At 37.3% G+C, this 22,661-nt stretch overlaps 2 protein-coding genes and 1 long non-coding RNA gene across 4 annotated transcripts in view; 1 reads left to right on the forward strand and 2 right to left on the reverse strand.

Moving 5' to 3' along the window:
- The first annotated feature begins 2,104 nt into the window (after positions 1-2,104).
- On the forward strand, positions 2,105-7,275 carry LOC130052607 (uncharacterized). Its single transcript, XM_056158094.1, has 2 exons — positions 2,105-3,191; positions 5,380-7,275. The coding sequence occupies exons 1-2, from the start codon at positions 2,567-2,569 to the stop codon at positions 5,676-5,678; spliced, it is 924 nt and encodes a 307-aa protein (XP_056014069.1). The 5' UTR covers positions 2,105-2,566; the 3' UTR covers positions 5,679-7,275.
- The window catches only part of LOC125674155 (DNA mismatch repair protein Msh2-like), a 243,605-nt gene continuing 226,785 nt past the window's right edge, over positions 5,842-22,661 (reverse strand). For both annotated transcript variants that reach the window (XM_056158092.1, XM_056158093.1), the window contains exon 19: positions 5,842-11,701. In XM_056158092.1, the coding sequence (XP_056014067.1) occupies positions 11,421-11,701 (281 nt within the window). In that variant the 3' untranslated portion in view covers positions 5,842-11,420. The remainder of the gene's footprint in view (positions 11,702-22,661) is intronic.
- Positions 14,044-15,539, reverse strand: LOC130052610 (uncharacterized). The gene is made up of 2 exons (XR_008800965.1): positions 14,604-15,539; positions 14,044-14,134 (listed from the first exon to the last, which is right to left on the reverse strand). It is a non-coding gene; the product is annotated as an uncharacterized LOC130052610 (long non-coding RNA).

Raw genomic sequence — 22,661 nt, forward strand, 5'->3', positions numbered from 1 at the left:
CCCTATTGTGTCCCAACCTACCACCTGGGGGTCATGGTTTTGATAAACTTGAATCTGCACTATGTCAGGAAGCTTTCATGTAGATTTCAACTCTTCTGGCTCAGTGGTTCTTGAGAAGATTTTTAAATTTTTGTGATTATCGCCCCCTTCCCCCTTTGAAGGGGGCGTGGTCCTTCATTTGAACAAACTTAAATCCTCTTCACCCAAGGATGCTTTGTACCAAGTTTGGTTGAAATTGGCCCAGTGGTTTTGGAGAAGATTTTTAAACGTTGGTAATGTATTCTCACTATTTTGCTATTATCTCCCCTTGGAGAAGGGCATGGCCCTTAATTTGAACAAACTTGAATTCCCTTTACCCAAGGATGCTATGTGGCAAGTTTGGTTGAAATTGGCCTAGTGGTTCTGGAGAAGATTTTTAAATGTCGTTAATGTATTTGCACTATTTCGCTATTATCTTCCCTTGGAGACGGGCAAGACCCTTGATTTGAACAAACTTGAATCCTCTTCACCCAAGGATGCTTTGTGCCAAATTTAGTTGAAATTGGACCAGTGGTTCTGGAGAAGAAGAGGAAAATCTGAAAAGTTTACGACAACAACGGCTAAATTGAGCCTTTAGCTAAGGTGAGCTAAAAATGTCCTGTTTTGAATATCTAAGCTCAATTCTAATGTTCAGCAACAGTACATGACAAGATGTGTTCTTAAATCTAAATTGCAGTGGACACAGTTTCAAATCTTACATAGAATATTTCCATGTAAATATTATTTACATAAACTTAAATTGTTGATTTCCCAATCTGCACGTTTTGCAAGAGGGATTTTGAAACTATTGATCACATATTTGTAGAATATCCATGTGTGAAAGAGACCAGGTATGGAATTGAACAATGGCTTTACGATAAAGGTGTATTAGTTTTGATAGACAAAAGCAATTCGTTTTGGAAAATTTGCTAATAAGAATATACACAAGATGGAAATTTTGATAATTCTTATGATAAAGCAATATATTTATACCAGTAAATTCTCAAGTATAAGTAAAAAAGAGATGTTTGTAAAACATATATGCCCCCTATGGTGCAAAATTGAAAATGGTTAACACATGCATAATTTGATTGATAGTAGTATCACCAATTTGGAATATTGAGCAGACAATATCTTCCAATGTCAGGAGTGGATTGACCATGTGACCTAAAAATCAATAGGGGTCATCTACTCCTGAAAATGTACCAGGTTTGGTATAATATAGGAGACAATATATTACTATGTCCAGTTGAACCATTGACCTTTGATCATGTGATCTCAAAATCAATCGGGGTCATCTTCTCCTGAAGATGTACCAGTGTACCAAGGTTGTTGTCTGTCAAGCAAAGGATTCTCAAGATATTGAGTGGACAGTATATTCCAATGCCCAGTTTGACCAATGACCTTGTGACCTCAAAATTAATAGGGGTCATCTTCTCCTGAAGATGTTCCAGTGTACCAAATTTGATATCTGTCAAGCAAAGGGTTCTCAAAATATTGAGCGGACAGTATATTCCCATGTCCCATTTGACCTCAAAATCAAGAAAGGTAATCTTTTCCTGAAGATGTACAAGTGTACCAAGTTTGATGTCTGTCAAGCAAAGGGTTCTCTAGACATTGAGTGGTAAGTATATTCCAATGTTCAGTTTGACCCTTGACCCTTGACCTATTGATTGACCTCAAAATCAATAGGGGTCATCTACTCCTTGGGATGTAACAGTGTACCAAATTCGATGTGTCAAGTAAAGGGTTCTCAAGATATTGAGCGGACAAGGTCTTCCCATGTCCAGAGTAGATTGACCCTTGACCTTTGGACCAGAAAAACAATAGGGGTCCTCTTCTACTCATAACCAACGCACATATGAAATATCACTACGATCAAGTGATTGGTTCTTAAGATATTGAGCGGAAAACATGTGGTCTACCGACCGACAGGTGCACACCAATATGCCTCTCTTCTTCAAAGGGGGGCATAATTAAATATAGATGCACCCAAGAAAATTATCATTGACAGAATTACAGTCGAAAAACTTTTGTTGCTGAAAAACTGCAGGTATAGGGATTTTGAGAGACATTGGCAAAATATTTAATTGAAATTTAATAGGATTAAATTATTATTTATAAACAAGATGTACTTTCTACCTTACTGTTTGCTTGTCTCTGTATAGTTATTATTTACTAGTAATTGGTTGTATAACAAGACATAATTAATAAAAATCTTGTTGGGCAGCGTTTCTAATTATAGATGTTTTGGTCAGTAGGAGATATAGAATTGACCAATGAGATAAGAGCAACCAGGGGCATTGATGCCCAGAGGGGGAGTCTGTAATTGTTTCATTTCATACTTAAGACGCTTGCGTTTGCAGCTACTTCTTTCTTCGTATTCTATTTGGCCTATTTACCGACTTATTTCTACGTGAAACCTTACACTGTGATGCATAGTGATTTTTTATAAGACGTGTGGAACTCAAGTGGCACAATTTCGATTGGAATCGTGTGGATTTTGGTTTTCTAACTTGTAACTGTGATAGCCAAACTTAGTGACGCCATGGGGCCTAAACGCGCAAGATCTGCGCCATACTGCTACAATCCCGATTTACCGGAGAACTGGACTTCAGCACAGTTGAAGGAATCTTTAAAATCTCGCGGGATATCTTTCCCAGCCAATGCACGTAGATCTGTGCTAATTCGTTTGCATACGGACAATACTGCAAGTGCGCGATCCCACAATGCAACGGAAAACCTTCATAATGACAGAGACCTTCCGAGATCCCATAATGCAACGGACCAAAACAGTAATGGCGATGATCGTCAAAATAACGTGCTGATTGACATTGTTTCCAAGTTAACGTCAACTGTACAGTCCTTACAACAGAATGTCATTAATTTGACTTCGAGAGTAAATTCCCTGACACCGGGAGCAGTTTCTCAGTCAGTCTCTCATGCAGTCGTCAACAACGCTCAAGGTCAGGAGAGATTGTGCACAGCTGGTACCAGTTCAGTAGCAACAGACAATTACACGTTGGACACCGCGTTTGCCCGTATATCTACAGCAGCAGCCGGATCTGCCGACCAAATCCCAGAATTTAAGCGGACAAAATACGGGTTCTCCGCAGAGTCCTTGCCTTTGGTGGAGACGATTTCGCCCCAACTGCGGCAACAAATCACCTCAGGTAAGGATGTCAATCTGGCATCATTGCTCATTCCTTATTACATTCCCCCAGACGAGAAGGATGAAATTAAGAAATCAGACAAGAGGCTTTTGCGTTCCCTTACCATCGGTGAATTTATCCAGGCTTTTGGGATATATAAGAACATAATGGGACAAGCTTACCCCCAGAGAAGACAAGAACTAGATTTGTATGAAAGAGATATCATCGATATGGCTACCAGATATCCAGGAAAGGGGTTCTATGAGTATCATAGGCAATTCAGCCTCATGGCAGCTTCACATCTTAAGTACAACAATATTTTGGTTGACTGGTCTGTACGCAACAACACTCTTTTTTGTAACTTGTTTGCAAACACAAGAGCTCAAACCTGTGCCACCTGCAACAGTACTTTGCATCTATCTGGGTTTTGTCCATTATACGGGGCTGCTGGAGAAAAACGAAATGGTGACATGGACTCTTATGGAAGGAAAAGGCAGTTTCATGAAGGAAAAGGAATTTGTAATAATTTCAATGGTTTAAGGGGTTGTCAATTACCCAGATGTCGCAATGCACACCTATGCAGTGAGTGTAAAGGGGACCATTCGAAACAGAATTGTACCTACACAAAAAACTTGAGTGTGCCCCACTTAGCTGGGGCTCACAACCATCAAAAGATGTAAGAGAAAACTACAGTATAGAAATTTCCACACCAGTAAACACTGACATGATACAATCTCTTCTGTCGGACCACCCTGATCATCAGTCTACAGATTACCTACTCAATGGCCTTAAATTCGGCTTTCATACTGGTTTCCAACATCTTCCCAAGACAGCACATGAATGTAAAAATTTGAGATCAGCTTTATTAAATTCAGACAGTGTTACAGAACTTGTACAAAAAGAACTTTCCATGGGTTATTTATATGGACCATTTGATGAAATTCCTTTCGAACACTATCGCATTAATCCCATTGGTATAGCAGAGAGTAAATACTCACAGAAGAAACGTCTCATAGTAGATATGTCAGCACCACACAACGATAAAGACAACCCAAGCCTAAACAATCTTATCGACAAGTCAGAATTTTCTCTCAGTTATGTAACTATGGATGATGCTATACATCTTATTAAAAGATTTGGTGAAGGAGCATTGCTCATTAAGACAGACATCACTGATGCATTCAAGATTATGCCCATAGCATACAAATTGTGGCCCTATCATGGAATCAAGTGGAACAGCAGTTATTATTTCTACAAACGTCTTGTATTTGGGAGTAGATCTAGTCCGAAAATTTTTGACTCTCTTTCATCAGCCGTGTGTTGGATTGCAGAACACAAGTACAACATACCGAACGTTCTCCATCTCTTGGATGACTTCTTGGTGGTGGTATCGCCAAATTGTGAGGCCCAGACACTTATGGATAAATTCCTTAGTATTTTCAGAACACTTGGAATTCCACTTTCAGAGAAGAAAACAGAAGGTCCAAGTACAGAACTTGAATACCTTGGAATATATCTGGATTCAATACGGATGGAAGCACGTTTACCTCGAGAAAAAATTGAACGGATTTTAGATATTGTCAATTCTTTCAAACTTCGTAAATCTTGCACCAAAAGAGAATTGCTGAGTCTGCTAGGGCATCTTAACTTCGCATGCAGAGTTGTCCTGCCGGGCCGATCTTTCATTTCGCACCTCATAGCGTTGTCTACCACCGTTGAGCAATTGCATTACCATGTGCGATTAGACAGTATGTGTAGAGCAGATCTTACTATGTGGTCAGAGTTCTTGCATTCTTGGAATGGAGTGTCCTTCTTCATTGATGATAATGTTACAGAAGCAGCAGACATGCATTTATTCACAGACGCTACCCCTACAGCTTTCGGAGGTTTCTATCAAAACAAGTGGTTTCAAGGAGAATTTCCGGTGGACCTTTCTAAAGAGCATACATCTATGGCATTCTTCGAGCTTTACCCCATCGTTATGGCTTGTCTTATATGGGGTCATGCCTGGCCTAGGAAACGCATTCTTTTTCACTGTGATAATCAATCAACAGTTGACATTATAAGGAAAGGAAGATCGAAAGTCAAAAGCATCATGAAATTAATGCGAACTCTCACTTTCCATGCAGCATGCAACCACTATGTTATTCATGCTTTACATATTGAAGGTGTAAAAAATACTATTGCAGACTCTATTTCTCGTTATCAGATGAAGAGATTCCGAATGCTTGCGCCAGAGGCAGATTTGACACCAACTCCCTGCCTACATCATTCAGAGTTGCTAAAGAACTAAAGGATCATCTCGAGCATTTGTGGGATTCTTCCTTATGCAGTTCAACCAGGCGAACGTACAGCTCAGCTTTACAGTGTTTTCTGTCTTTTGTATGCATGAGTGGGATTACGTTTCTGTCTAATTGTCTTCCTGTGGTAAACGAGAGCTTGTTAGTGTACTTTGTCACACACTGTAAATCTGTTTTAAAACTGAAATATGAAACAAGTTATATTTAGCTGGTATTAGGTTTTATTACATACAAGCAGGTCATGGTGATATTTTGAAAGCCTGTGATCAGCTTAATTATGTGTTACGTGGTGTAAAAAGATCTCAAAACAATGTTACCAAGAAGCGCCTACCTATTACAGCTGATATTTTAAAGCAATTGTGGCAAGTTCTGGACAAAGGAGCTTTTTCTCCCTTCGTAGACCTTATGTTGAAATGTATGTTTTCATGTGCATATTTTGGGTTTCTTAGATGTGGAGAAATTACTTGTCAAAAGGCCAATTCTGTACATTTTTTACAAGTTACTGATGTCAGTTTGGGAAATGATTTTTATGTGGTAAAGTTGAGAACTTCAAAAACAGATCCATTTTCACGAGGTGTAAATATTACTATTTATGAAAATGATGTTTTCAAACCTGTCCATATCATGCGTTCATATCTGCAATTTAGAAATTCTTTGCCATGCTATCCTCAGTCACCATTGTTTATTACTGATGAATTTAACCATGTACCGATGCTTAGGGTAACATTTATACAGCATCTGAGATCTTTACTCATGCAAGTTGGCCTGAATGACACAATATATGCAGGTCATTCCTTTAGAATAGGAGCTGCCACAGCTGCTGCTGCAGCTGGGGTGGAAGACCACATTATCAAAGACTTAGGTAGATGGACATCTGACTGTTATGTGAGATATATCAGAACGGATTCTGAGGTTCTTGAAAAAGCTCAACAACAACTTTGTATTTTCAAATCTCAAAAGAAGGTTTACTAGTTTTGTCAACAATCCATACAAAATGTCTCATACCTATATCCTTGGGGGCTTCACTCATTCCTTCGTTCATTTGGCGTTCATTCCAGGGGAATTCTACCCCCAAGTCTATGTTTGGTTTTGCTTATTATTACGGTATATACCACAGTTTTATCATTACATATAACTTATTGTACATAGGTAGTTTGTTAAATGTTTAATAGAATTTGACTAGTAAGTAGTGTTTTCTTAGACTAACAGTTTTATGCCTACTGGGAATCAGTACCAGGAATACGTTATCTCTCCTGGGTTCAGCTCAGAGTACTTGTTCCCTTTCGTTGCCTGCTGGGATCAGCCCCGGGCATGGGTCACTTTCTTTGATGCCTGCTGGGATCAGCCCCGGGCATGGGTCACTTTTCTGTGATGCCTGCTGGGATCAGCCCCGGGCATGGTCCGCTCGTTCTCCGATGCCTGCTGGGATCAGCCCCGGGCATGGTTCACTTTCTTTGATGCCTGCTGGGATCAGCCCCGGGCATGGTTCACTTGTTCTGTGATGTCTGCTGGGATCAGCCCCAGGCATACACTCCTGGGATCAGCCCGGAGTGCAGTCTGCGTATATTGACCCTAGGCAGGGTTGTTAACTCTTTTACTTCAGACAGTTTTGATGATAGGATCAAGCCAGATATTGTTATTAATAATAGATTGTTAAGAAAGGAATGAGTAGCCCCCAGGACGCCAAATTATTAGTTATAATATTTTAGTGTAGTATGTGTATATGTACAACATTATATGGCAGCATTGTTTATATGTAGTGATGTTTGGGTTGTAAAGACCCAATAAAAATTTGTTAAACTGTACTCTTCTGGTTGATTGTTTATAAATATGATAAATTATGACTATTTGTGTATAATAGATTTTTTTAAAACCTAAGATTGTGTAATATGCCCTACTTTATTTCATGTGCTCTCTCTTTCTTTCTTTCTCTCTCTTCTTATATTTATGAAAATCAATGTATGCACCCAGGGGTGCATGAGCCGAGTTGCATGGGATACATTGTAAAGTCAGGAATGATGTGGCATATTTATAATTGTGAAGAACTAATTTCAGTTTTAAACTTTTCGAGCTACTGTCCAGAAACCATATTTGTCTGAAGTTTTCAATCTATTTTCGGTCACTGTGACCTTGACCTTTGTTCTCCAAAATCAATAGGGGCCTTGCTTTGCTGGTATCCAATAATATATCCAAGTTTCATTTGATTCAAATTAAAAAATTTCGAGTTATCCTCTGGAAACCAAATTTTTTTAAAAATTTTAAATCTATTTTCGGTCACTGTGACCTTGACCTATTTTCTCCAAAATCAATAGAGGTCTTCCTTATTTGGTACATAACATTATCTATAAGTATCATTTGATTCGGATTTAAACTTTCTGAGTTATCATGCATCCGGAAACCAAATATTTCTGAAATTTTCATTCTATTTTCGGTCACTGTGACCTTGACCTTTGACCATTTTTCTTCAAAATCAATAGGGGTCTTCCTTACCTGGTACCTAACAATATATCAAAGTTTCATTTGATTAGATTGTAAACTTTTCGAGTTATCATCCGGAAACCAATTGTTGACGTCCAACCGCCCGCCAACCCGAATCACCAAACCAATAGCCGAGTTCAACTAAAAATGTCTTTCGCATAAGAATATTGATATTACTGTGTAGTGTTAAATTACATGTACAGTGAAACTTCTCTAAACCGGCAAGCTGTCGGACCGAAAACAACGGCCGGTTTAGAGGGGTGGCCGGTATACCGAGAATTTAGCATTTAGAGACATTTCAGCTCAATTTTTATTAGATATTGCATTGACATACCACAAACCATATAATATGGTGTTCAAGGACTATTATTTCACTATTGGAAATAAAACAAAATAATTTACTAACATGTTTATTTTCAATTTATAGCACTATAACTAATTAAAGATGAATAAACATTTTTACATTGACACGTATAAATAATGGAAAACAGTCCGTTTAATAAATAAAACTGCATTTGATATATGTATAGAAATCTGTAGACTAGCAGCATTTATGTAGAATTTCAGCTTATGTTTTAATAAACAAAACAAACACATAGCCATTTGATTGCTGCTATTAATACATGGAGTAGGTACTGCTCACTTTGATATGGGGATCTATGATCAATTATCAGTGGAGATCAAACTAGTCTGCTTGTACCTACAGGTAATTATTACTAGAAAGAGTCTTGCTTGAAAATTATCATTAACAGTCATGGGTTTGTTGTTTATTAACTACTGCTTATATCCATGGTGCAACAATATGGCGTATTGATTGTATTCATTCAATATGTGCATATCTGTTTATAACATTTCATACAGAAATTTGAAAGGGTCACTTGGATTAGCCAAGCACCAATTAACACCCTGGACAGCACAGGTAAACTATAGAACTTATAGAGGCCACTTGTGTTTTTCACACTTCCAGTTGATAATTTCCCACCTGGCCAGTAGGTCAATCATTTTTCACACCTGGCCAGTCTTAATCACCCCTCTGGCCAAAATTTTCTAGCCTTCAAATAGTGACCAGTATTATAAGGGTAATTTACACATGTTTGTTAACAATTGTACTTTAAAAAGTGGCCGATGTCCGGTTTTCAGGGGTGGCCGGTTTTGTGAGACTTTCTTTGTAAGGAAATGTTAAGGTTTCTGCCGGGACTTTGAAAATCGGCCGATATTCAGGGAGAACCGGTTTTCTGAGGGGCCGGTTTGGAGAAGTTTCACTGTACTATGTATACAGTACGGCAAACGAAGATCCGTATTAGACCCCCCCCCCTTTCCCGTGTTATCCTGCGGAGGGATTTCATCACGGGACAGATCACATCCTCGCGGTTAGTCCGAAATAACTGACGTTTTCCTGTTTCTTTAAATGATGATTTTGATATTTACTGTGCCAGGAAAACGTCAGAACTGGCACCATTACTTAAAGCTGTATGACCCAATGTTCATGTATTATTTTTGTACATAATTACTTTAAAGCAGATTAATTACTTTATAAAGTTATTAACTTTCCCTTAATTACATGCTTGAAAACATCTGCATGTAAAAGAAAACAGTGAGAATATTATTTAGAAAGTAAATATAGTGTGGTACATATATAAATCATCTGGAAAACCACGGGCCTTTCACCCAAAACACGGTGTTTTCGGTAAAAGGCTCGATGTGTTCCAGATAACGCATAAATTATACAGTGTTAGACATCTATAAATTGAGCCAAGCACGTCAGGGGAATCCCAACATGATGTATTAACTAGCTCATACGCAATTGTCTAGTTTTAAGGTTGAAAGAGCGTAAAACAACGAATTACTAAGAGGTATTTGATATTTTAATTTCTATTAAACTTATGGCATGGTACTGTTGTAACAAAATACACAGCTTTACACAGATAAGACCACTGATGATCTGAAAGTTTGAACTGGTCACGTGACTGTCATTTGAAATGGCAGAGTGACGCAGTTATTTGTAAACATCGATTTAAAATCAAATAATTTTGGTTAAAACTGGTGAAATAATGTATGATATGTCATACAGCCTCATAACCATATACGTGCGTTGATTTAATAGCGTTTTTACGAGATGGAAATTTTTTTTTGTAATTCGGACCATACAGCTTTAAACTGGAAATTTCGCCACTGGAGTGCCTCATTCTTGGGCCGATTTTAAATACTTGCAAGTAGAATTCAATGTTAAACTCATAACTAACCAATAAAAATGATGCTTCTTGTACTTGCTAATATCGATTAAAAGAGTGATATTCACTCCCAAATTACATAGCAGAAACACGCAATTGTAGGCAACTGAATTTTCACTGTCATTTTAGCAAACGAGTCACATGACTCAAAACAAAGCTTGATAGTTTGTTTAATGTTTGCAAGAGACTGTTTATGTGATGAAAGAACCCATAAAATCGATATTAGTGAGTACAAGAAGAAATAATACAGAGTGCATGACGACCAATATATTTCAGTAGTCTGGAGAACCATGGGTCAGCAGTTCTAATAACAAACAACCCATGGACAGAAATTACACTCTAATTGAAAGCATTTTAAAGAAATTTTTAAAAAAAATCTGCATGAAATATATATAAAAGTTAATTTGAACAAAATGTGAAGTTGAAAATGAACAAGATTGCTACACGTAGCCATGTCCCCCACCGTTGCAAAAAAAGTTGAAGCACAAAAGTCCCATAACTTCTGTACTAAAATTTGTCGAATCAAAATGACGGCTTAATATGATGAACTACATATGGTGACTAACAATCCTACAAAATTTGAAAAAAATTCGTTGAGTGGTTTCAGAGAAGTTGCGTCCATAAAGTGTTTCCATAGTGTAGCATGTACAAATTCAACAAAGTTCCATAACTCCTGTAAAATTTATCAAATCAAAATGACAGCGCAATATGATTAACTACATATAGTGACTAACAATCCAACAAAATTTGAACAAAATCCGTTGAGCAGTTTCTGAGGAGTTGCGTTCACAAAGTGTTTCTATGGTGTAGCAAGTACAAATGCAACAAAGTTCCATAACTCCTGTAAAATTTATTGAATCAAAATGATGGCGCAATATGATCAACTACATATGGTGACTAACAATCCAACAAAATTTGAATGAAATCCAATGAGCGGTTTCGGAGGAGTTGCGTTCACAAAATGTTCCTATAAGTGTAGCACGTACAAATTCAACAAAGTCCCATAAATCCTGTAAAAATTGTCAAATCAAAATGGCAGCGCAATATGATCAACTACACATGGTGACTAACAATCCTACAAAATATGAACAAAATCTGTTGAGCGGTTTCTGAGGAGTTGCGTCCACAAAGTGAAGTGGGACGGACGGACATCGGCATTTCTATGTCCCCTTCCGCGTTGCGGTGGGGGAGAAAAAAGTTATTGATAATCATGGCAGACAAATTCTAATCAGAAAGGACTACTATTTGGCTATGGCTACAGATGAATGAAAAATAACATGATCACAAAGAAAAATCCCACCTTTATCAAACCTGACATCATTTGGAATGAAAGAAATGTCTTCCTGCAATTCCAAACATGGATGACGTGCATCCGTCAGTCGAATTTTCCCACTGCCCATGCTCAGCAAACTTGGACAAACAAATGGTATGGGAGCACTTACTGCCAGAACAGCAAAACTGACTAACACATCTAGTTGAGCTATCAACTCATTCAACATGATCATGGCCTCACAATATCCAGCTAAAAAAACAAAAACATTTGGTTGTTGAAATTCTTGAACTACAAGAGCTGCTCATCTCTGCAATATGTGTACCACTATAAAGTTTCTTTAGTACTAAAAATTCACAGATGCTGCTTTTGTGTTGGTTAATCTATCATGCATTTCATACATTCTAAGCTTTGTAAAGAATTCGATTTGTTGTCTTTGTCAAACACAAATCAAACTTAGAACTGTCCTAGTAGGACTATACCCCCCCCCCCCCCCCCCCAAGGCACATTGAATGGTGGGAAATAGGGAATTTGTGCTCATTGAAGAATAAACACACAATTAATATAAATGCAAGATTATATATTCTGCAGTAGAGTGTTACTCAGAATACTGTAGATATGCTTAATATAATTTCTGAATATTACATGGATAACTATTATTCAGCATACATGAGCCAGAAAACTTATCATATATTAAACAAGAGGCCCACAGGCCTTATCAGTCACCTGGGGTGCATTTTACAAAAGAACTTATGACTTACGATCAACTTTACATATTAGAATTCTCTCGCTTATTGTAATATAATTCACTCCAATGTAAAATAGTGAATAAATGATGTTGAAAATTAAGTTTCAGAAGCGTTTTAATTCCTTCATTCAAACTAATAACTGTGTAATACAATTTAAGACTTGTGACTTTGTTGTAAGTTCTTTTGTAAAACGGGCCCCAGAACACTAAGTGAAACAAGATGTGTTTGTGAAACACAAATGCCCCCAATAATGGCCAATTCCAAAGATGACCAAGGTCACAAGGGCAAATATCTTGGTACCAGTAGAAAGATCTTGTCAAAAGAAATGCTCATGTACAATATGAAAGCTCTAATATTTACCATTTAGAAGTTATGACCAATGTAAAACAATTACAAGTAGGTCAAATGTCAAGGTCAAAAGGTTTAACACCAACGGAAAGGTCTTGTCACAAGGAATACTCATGTGAAATATCAAAGCTCTATCACTTACTGTTCAAAAGTTACTAGCAAGGTTAAAGTTTTCAAAAAGTAGGTCAAACTCCAAGGTCAAGGTCACAGGGTAAAAAATGTTGGTACCCACGGAAAGGTCTTGTCACAAGGAATACTTGTGTGAAATATCAAAGCTCGCCCCTCTGAAAATAAATCCCACTTTTTTGCTTAATTGAAGGATATCCCTGGAAGTCCTGGGACTTCCTTGTGAAGTCCCACTTCTCCCATGTCCTAATGCAGTGGGATAATACAGGACTTCATGTTTCTGCATTTGTCCTGGAATATCCCACTTACATCAAGAGTGACTTTGCAAGAATTTCTAGGACATATTTATTACCTAAATGTCTTACAAAGTCCCACTCTCATAGCAGCAGGTTTTTCTAGGACATTCTTGTGTTTTTCAGGACTTTATTATAAAATGAGGACGAAAACATCATCCCAGAAATTCCCTAAAAATCTCATACTTGATACATTCAAGATAATGCAAGACTTTACATTGCTTTCCAGGACTTCGTATTAAAAGTATGCAAAGAGAGAAGTCTTGCAATTACCCTCAAAATCTTACAACCAGTGAAGTCAGATTATAAAGGACTTTAATGAGGGTTACAGGACTTTTAGATATTAATTGTTACAAAATTAAATCCTTGTCATATCTAAGAAAAGATTTTACATTTTCTGGATTACCTTGACATGTCATTGCTACATAGTTCAGGCTAAAAAAAAAAAAAACAAAAAAAAACCTATAAGAACAGTGAATGATTCATGGATAAGAACATTTATGTATACAACAACAATCATGTCATAATAAGTTGTAATAGAAAAGACTATATTTCATCAAAAGTAGACTTGAAAAATGTTGGCTATGAGAACACTTCTTATAAATTTATAATGACAACAATCTGAACTTGAATAAAAATCACTTTACTGTCAAATGCGCTATTGAAATCCTCAATGTCACTTGAAAGACTACCATAATTTGAGTTTTGAGATGCTTCATCACAGGAGTTCAATCGGGTTTGTTATGGGTTTTTTTTTTAGGTTAGAATATTGTCCAGTGTATTATTAAGATCATTTTGATAACAGATTTCCAGTTCCTGGGCTACCTTCTTCAAAATAAAGAAGATCCCTTTTTGTGAAAGAATGTTCAAAAATTCATCAGATTCTGTGGTAGGCTTTTCCATTTCCAGAGATGACACAGCGGCATTAATGTTCGAAACTGAACTTTAAAAAATGTCTGTATCAAAAGGATTGCAATTCAGGCTCAAGTGATGATAAGTTAAAAGGATTTTCCAATGTCACAGTCGTATCACTTGAAGTACCAATGGCATATCAACTTTTGGATGTCACCACTGAAGATTGCAGTTGATGTTTTAATATTTAGTACATTTAGGAATTCGCATGTTTACATCTTTCTTGCACAGCATGTACCTTTTGGGTTCTCAATCTCCTGCAATAATAATTAATTACAAATTATTAATGAAGAAACTTAATTTTCAAGACACTGATTAAAAATTTTATATTTAGAAAAGTTTCTTTGACACATCAATGTTTTGAGGTGCAAATAGCAATAAATTATCACTGATGGATACAATCAGCTTGCCATGCTAAATTTTGTAACCGTACTGTCCGTAGTTATTTTACGAAGCAGTAATAGTTACAGAACAAGGTCAACTGATCGAAACAGAATCATAATGATGGATATCCATGATACAATGTTCTGGTGATTATACCCTTTCCATCTAGATCGAACCAGTCAATGGTTTACGTTAAAAAAAAGAGTAGTTTGTTTTGATATGTTAAGCTGTAAATAGAATGATTGTATCGAGGAATTTCGAGTGGTCCAGCGATCAAGCGTGTATTTTTCCAATGCATGTAATCATTTACAAACGTAAACAAAATAAGCATATGGTACTTACAGAGTGTCATCCGTTACCCCGTAGTCCTTTTTCATTCCGATGTTATTGATTTCCATTCACAAATCTTTAAATCATAAATGACTTCTTTGAAAGTTGTAACTTCCGGTGATGTCGTTTCGGTCAACTTGTACAATGTACGAAGCTTGTCGTGTTTTTTTCTTCTCCCCGTTCTAATTCGATATAAGATATATCATGTATAAAATATATCATATGTATATATATGAAGTCTTATACACTGGGTTTCCACTGGTCGATTGTATAACTTTTTACTGATCGTCTTTTGGTTACGCGTTGACCTGGGGACGAATCAGTCAGTGTACGACCTGACGTTCACGCAAGTGATCAAAGCGCTTTTTTTTCAATGTTCCTTTCTGGGCGCGAAGTCGGGGAAATATTCGCAAGGATGGAGAACATTCAACAGAATCAATATGCAATCAAGCATGGAATGGATTCCAGATAGGAATATAGGATTCACCTTACACTCAGAAACTGGGGGATAGGCCTAGTTGTTCAAAATACACGGCGTTGCTGGTTAGTATTTTTACTTTTGGTTTGTAATAATTCGTCTTTTTTGGTAGTCTAGTGGAATTGTCACACCTTAACAAATTATCATCCTGTTTCCAATATTTTTATCTAGTACATGTTCTCTTTCATTGTAGCATGGACTTGAAGAGATAGTTATGAATTTAGAATATCATCAAGTGACTTAAAATTAATAATTAAGTCACTGTTTTCAGTGGATGAACCGACATCATGCAGTGTGACAGGAAAACGCCCGTGAGACCAAAGATGGCTTAGATAAAAGGGAAGACGATGCAGAAGGTGCATATATACAAGTTCAAGACATAGATATTTTAAATTTTGCATGATGTTCATTTACAAAACCTGTTATGCAACCTCTCAAATAATTCATTATGCTATCTTTTAAGCCTCTGTACCAGAGAAAAATCCAGAGATGGCCCTCAAAGAAGTTAGAAACAAGATGAGAGACCGTCTCAAGTTGTTTAGGTCTGGAGCCACCTTCCCCCACCCACGAGTCGAAGAAATAGATCTTTGAACCAGGTTACCCGTGACATCAAGATAAACAAAATTCAACTTCAGGGACAATTTGATAATACCTGTTTAAAATTTTTTTTTTAGCTCACCTGGGCCGAAGGGGGGGGGGGGGGTTGGATTGGGTCTCAATAGGGGATCAAAGTTTTACTTACAAATATACAGGGAAAATCTTTATGAAAATTGTCTTCTCAAGAAACACTTGGCCAGAAAAGCTGAGATTTACATGAAAGCTTCCCGACATAGTGTAGACTCAAGTTTGTAAAATTCACAGGGTTGTCACTAACACAAGAATAGGATCACAGAAATTTCATTGGGGTTTGTCTGATATGGCGAGTCCCGCAGACGTGTCTCGGACTCTGAGTAAAAATCATAATTTTACTTAGAAGCCCTGATTTGTGTATTAATTAAAACTCATAGGAAAAAATCTAGGTAAAACGTTACGCTCTAATGTGAACCGAGATGATACCACCGAGTTCACACTGTCCCAATCTGACTTGTTTGTTTAGTGCAGTCAATTAGGTGCAAATTAGAATATAATATTGAAATTTAGATACAAAGTAAAAAACATTTTGCCACTCACAGGCAGTTATTTATATATTTTTCTTTCTTTTTTTTTTTTTTTTTTATACAAATGAGGATCTATATTTAATTATAAATGTTTGTCTTCCGGTAGCCATTTTTATTGGAATTGAAAGTAGCGTAGTTTGTAAACTTTGGTAGATTTTACATCATTTTACAAACAAAATTAGTACGCATCTATTTTATCACAATAATTATTTAATTAAAATTTTGTTTAATACTGAATAGGGTTGTAACGATGATAGAGGATTCGGGGAAGTAATTCTGTTTGCAATGGGCAATTAGATGTATGAGACCGAGTCGTGAATGATTACTTTTAATTTCATGTGTACAAAGTGATCACTGCACTGTTATGTATGGGCTTGGCGAAAATTAACTGATTTTTGCCATTTGTTGAAGATGAAAGTGAACAGAGGTACGACATTAGCTTGTGTTCACTCGGTATAAATAAAGGTGTAGGAAAAATCTAAATGACTCTTTAATTCAACTTTCATGGGACTCGTCAAATTTTCATGGGACTCAAGCTGCTTACAAACCATGATACCGGGACTAGTCTTCAATATTTTCTAGTGACAACCCTGAATCGTGGCCCCCAAGGGTAGGTTTTGGCCACATTATAGGGACAAAAGTTTTACATACAAGTATATGGGAAATCTTTAAATATGGACCAAGATGACTAAGGTGAGCGATGTGGCCCATGGACCTCTTGTTAAGTTATTTGTTTACATAAGAAATAGTGCTTTTTAGCTCACCCCAGCCATAATTTAAATGAACTTTTCAAAGTACTTGCTTTGGAAGTTCATATAAGTATTGCTGAAATTTATGTATATGTATGTTAAATAAATTTTATTATCAGATTATCATTTTGATTCATAATTTCATTCTTAATTGCCACTTTTACAGAAAAGATATCACATATCCTGGATCTCGAGTTTTATTCCACAGTAGGGTAAGACCAAAACAGGTTAGTAGGATAAATTGGGACTTTCCAGGAGTCCTGCATCAACTCAAAAAGCAGGATTTTTAGGGAGATCCAATAAAATCCTGCAAAATCCCAGTCCTGTCTACTGGGACTTTCCAAGACATGTCCAGGATAATCCCACTTTCTCCCCTTTCAGATTGCAGGATTAAGTGAGACTTTGCAGGACTATAAAAGGCAAATTTAAGTGTTCAAATTATCCTTAAAAGTCCTGAAATGTCCCACTGCCAATACCGTCCCTCTAATTCCTTGTCAATCTCAGTTTCAAAAAAGCAGGACTTTTCAGGACAATCCTGATAAATCCTGGGATTTTGTCTTGGGACTTCCTGGGATATCCTGCTGTATTTTCAATGGGGAAATTATCCTTAAAAGTCCTGAAATGTCCCACTGCCAATACCGTCCCTCTAATTCCTTGTCAATCTCAGTTTCAAAAAAGCAGGACTTTTCAGGACAATCCTGATAAATCCTGGGATTTTGTCTTGGGACTTCCTGGGATATCCTGCTGTATTTTCAATGGGGAAATTATCCTTAAAAGTCCTGAAATGTCCCACTGCCAATACCGTCCCTCTAATTCCTTGTCAATCTCAGTTTCAAAAAAGCAGGACTTTTCAGGACAATCCTGATAAATCCTGGGATTTTGTCTTGGGACTTCCTGGGATATCCTGCTGTATTTTCAGAGGGGCTATCACTTATTGTTCAAAAGTTATTGGCAAGGTTTTAGTTTTCAAAAAGTAGGTCAAACTCCAAGGTCACGGGGTCAAAAATGTTGGTACCTACGGAAAGGTCTTGTCACAAGGAATACTTATGTGAAATATCAAAGCTCTATCACTTATTGTTCAAAAGTTATTAGTAAGGTTTTAGTTTTCAAAAAGTAGGTCAATCTCCAAGGTCAAGGGGTAAAAAATGTTGGTACCCGCGGAAAGGTCTTGTCACAAGGAATACTCATGTGAAATATCAAAGCTCTATCTCTTACTGTTCAAAAGTTATTAACAAGGTTAAAGTTTTCAAAAAGTAGGTCAAACTCCAAGGTCAAGGTCACGGGGTAAAAAATGTTGGTACCCACGGAAAGGTCTTGTCACAAGGAATACTCATGTGAAATATCAAAGCTCTATCACCTACTGTTCAAAAGTTATTAGCAAGGTTAAAGTTTCAGACAGAATGACAGAATTACAAAATGACAGACAGGACAAAAACAATATGCCCTCTGATCTTCGATCTCAGGGGCATAAAAATGTTGTCAAGGGCAATAACTCCTATGCTGGTATTTCTTCTACTGCATGTCTATTATGCATGATTTCCCTAATGTCCACAATTAATTTATACATATTTATGAATTAAACTGTTGACATTTAAAATTTGTCATTTCAACAAGATTTTATCTATTTTAATTATTCTATACAATGAAAATGTGTGATTTTCTGATGTTAACATATACTTCTGTTTTTTTATGTCTGACATCTTTAAAAATGTGGCAACATACACATTTTCTATGGTTATTGTCTAAATTTAACTATATCGAATGAAAATTAATACAGTTTTTGCACTTTTAACCATTTTTATTGATAAGTCACATGAGGATCGATCGACCTTAAGTGACGTTTCACACATTAACACCATGTACCAAGTTTGGCCCCGCCCTGGGGTCAGAACCCCTACCCCGGGGATCATGAAATTTACTTTCCTTTTACTAACTGAAAAGTATATATACTTTTATGATACTTTTTCTATACTTGCTTAAGGTAGGTCCCTATAGTCTTGGGACTTACTTGTGATTTCTCAAAAATTTGAGTTTAAATGCTAGTAAGATTGTTCATTTGAGGGTATGATAAAAACAAAAAAATGGGGGGTTGTCAGTATAATGAGTAAATTATGGTATTTTTTTTATGTGTACCCCCATTTGTCAAACGGCAATATCAGAATTCATTGAAGAAGTCCTAGAATATGTCCATAAAATTTTGTTTGAAGTATGATGCTGCAATTTTTCCCCTCAAATATGAAATAAATATGTCTAACTAAATAATTAAAAGTGAAATTTTAACATAGTTTCATGTTTTTTGATAATGGTGGTACAAAATTGAACTCAATACAGGCCCTTGGCAGTCAAAAATATGGCACTGCAATACCACTAATATGAATATTTTAAAAATTTGACTTGTGATTTTTCATTCAAACTCACATATTATGTTCATATATGAATGCTTGTTAAAATACATTTAAAAAATCTGCCCTTTCTCAGCATAATATTTTCACAGCATCTCAATTTATATTTACATTTTTTGGCCAAAATAGCAATTTTGAAGATGATTTTCACATAATAGAAGATAACAAATATATAACAAGATAACAAATATATAATAAGTGCAGAATTGTTTTATTTAATTCCACAAGTGCATTATTGCATATCATCAATTTTGTTTTAATTTACAGATAATTTTAACATGTAATACCCCTGTATATGAATTAAACAAATATGTACCTCTGGTTTTATGTGTGAATTAGATGACAAAAAATGGAAAGAAGATTGGAGCCATAGTCTACTCAAATAGAAGTGATTGAGTGTTATTGTATTCATTTTGCTAAATTAAAAAACATCCAAATACGTTTGATAATAATAGTACGTGAACCAATACCGGAGTTCGATCCGGACATGACGTCACACTACTAGACCCCTACTTTAAAAGTATACTTTTTTTGTACTTTTCGTTGGATATTTATTTTGCACTTAATCAAGATTATTTGATTTTATATCAAATAGTCAACTATTAATTTAGTACAGGTTTCCACCCGGGCTGTCACCCTGGGCGTCCTTAACAATTATACTACAATGGCATTACCTTACGACTACGTTATGGTACGACTACATCAAATATGTATGCTACGGCACGAGTTAATGAACAACAAACAGTCCCCGGATGTCGCTCTCTTTTTCAAAATCCACCGAACAAGAACGACGTTTTTTTTTTTTTTTTTTATCGACAGCCAAAAAATCAGACATCATCGTTGCCATCCTTTAGGACAATGCCACCAGTTAGGACCAGACCAAACACCCGAGCATCTCGGAAAAGAAGAGACAGCATCGGAACGCCCGCTAGAGGGAAAGGGAAGCGGTGCAAACAAAGCACCCCGGTGCCCCCTCCATCACCACGCGGTCCACCCCAAGACCAGCCACTACTGCCTTACGTATCTGACGAAGCGATACCTTCATCATCTACATTAGACCCTAACACCACGCTAGAGCTGGGTGAGTCATTTTTCTCCCACCCTTATCAACTATTAAGTTGTTACGATTCTTTGGGCGCCTACATCCCGCAAAGAATTCACAGAGATTTGAGAGGGCAGATTCATAGACCTTTCCCTTCTTATTAAAACCACCAACGAATTGCAAGATTACGATTCACAAGGTGATATTAAGGTTAAGGAGGGGCGCCCCGGTTGTGCATCGTTAAGCCCAAGACCAATTCTTACCTCAATATAGACAAGTGGACTTTCGCTTTTGTCATCTTCATTAGCATCATGCTAGAAAAGTTTCCGACACGGGCGCAAGAATTGCTTAAATATCTCAGGGACATTAGACTTGCGGCGTCTAGGTCTAACTATTGGTTTCGATACGATGAGCAATTTCGTCTCAGAATGGCCAGTCAGCCACAACTGTCGTGGGGCAACATCAACCAAGAATTTTGGTTGTTGCACATTTCTAATAGGTCAGAAACCCACACCCGCAACAATGCTCATCAGAACCAAGGCAGTCATTTTAATCAACCAAGCCGTTCTGCAGTAATGTACTGCAACCATTTCAATAAGGGAGTAAGTTGCCCTTTCTTCCCCAGGTGCAGATACAAGCACGCATGCAGCAAGTGTGGAGACATCCACCCAAGCAGCAGATGCCCAAAATAACAGTCCCATATATTCTTTGGGAGCAACACCTATAAAGTTCTATAATTTATATGCAAACATTTGGAAGGATACAGGGACGGCAAATTTATTCGGGAAGCTTTTCTACACGGTTTTAAACTTCAGTATAGAGGGCCTAGGTCACCATGCGAGTCCAATAATCTCCCCAGCCTTAATGCTAATTTAACAATAAAATTCACAAAGAAGTTGCCTTAACACGTGTGGCTGGCCCCTTTAATTCACCACCATTTCCCAACTTGCAAGTTTCACCACTAGGCCTGGTCCCCAAAAAAGATGGTGACATGCGACTCATACACCATCTGTCTTACCCTGAAAATGCATCGATCAATCATTTCATTGACCCTAAAGCATGTTCAGTACATTATAGCAACATAGACCAAGCAGCACAGTTTATAGCCAAGCTTGGAAGGGGGGCAATTTTAGCAAAGACTGACATTAAGTCAGCATTTAGGCTGCTCCCTGTATCCCCTGGCGATTTTGATTTGCTTGGGTTCAGAGTTCAAGGCAAGTACTACTTTGATAAAATGCTACCGTTTGGGGCTTCAATTAGTTGCGCATTGTTTGAAAAGTTTTCGTCATTTTTACATTGGCTCATCCAAAAACATACACAGAACCGTTTCATTGTTCATTATCTTGATGACTTTCTTTTTTGTGGCCTACCCCATTCTTTTGTCACCCACCACTCCCTTCAGGCTTTCAAGTCTATATGCGCTGACATCGGCGTTCCCATTGCGGATGAAAAAACCGTGGAGCCTACCCACATTCTCACATTTTTGGGCATCGAACTCAACACCATCAATATGACCATGCGCCTCCCTCATGAAAAATTAAACCAACTTAAGTCTTCATTACAGTACTTCTACAACGCCAAAAAGGTCTTGCTTCGTGAAATGCAGTCTCTCATTGGTCTACTTAACTTTGCTTGCAAGGTCATCGCCCCAGGACGGGCCTTCTGTCGCCGGCTCATCAATTCAACTATCGGTATCACTAAACACCATCACAGAATCAGGGTAACAAAAAACATCAAAGCAGACCTTGAGGTCTGGAGCAATTTTTTAGAGTCTTAAAATGGCATTTCTGTGATTTCGCTTCAACCTTGGATAAATGATGAAACAATTCAATTGTTTACAGTGCAGGGGGGCTGAAGGGAGGTTTTGGTATTTATTTTGCGGGAAAGTGGGCACATGGGTCCTGGCCAAGTAGTTGGGCTGAGCAAGACATCATTAGAGACATGACTTTTTTGGAATATTTTCCAGTAGTTGTCACTCTCACCTTATGGAAAAACCAGTTTGCTCATTCCAAACTCCTATTTCACATTGACAATATGGCAGTGGTCCAGGTTATCAACCAGGCTACATCCAAATCCGACCAGGTTATGAACCTGGTTCGCAAGCTAGTATTAACATGCCTCAAGTCCAATATCTGTATTCAGGCGTCATACATCCCAACCAAACAAAATTTCATAGCAGACTCCTTATCTCGTTCACAATGGGGCAGATTCAGGCGACTGGCATCCCAAGCAGACCCGTCCC

Source organism: Ostrea edulis, chromosome 3 (assembly GCF_947568905.1).
Source record: "Ostrea edulis chromosome 3, xbOstEdul1.1, whole genome shotgun sequence".
Taxonomy (NCBI): domain Eukaryota; kingdom Metazoa; phylum Mollusca; class Bivalvia; order Ostreida; family Ostreidae; genus Ostrea; species Ostrea edulis.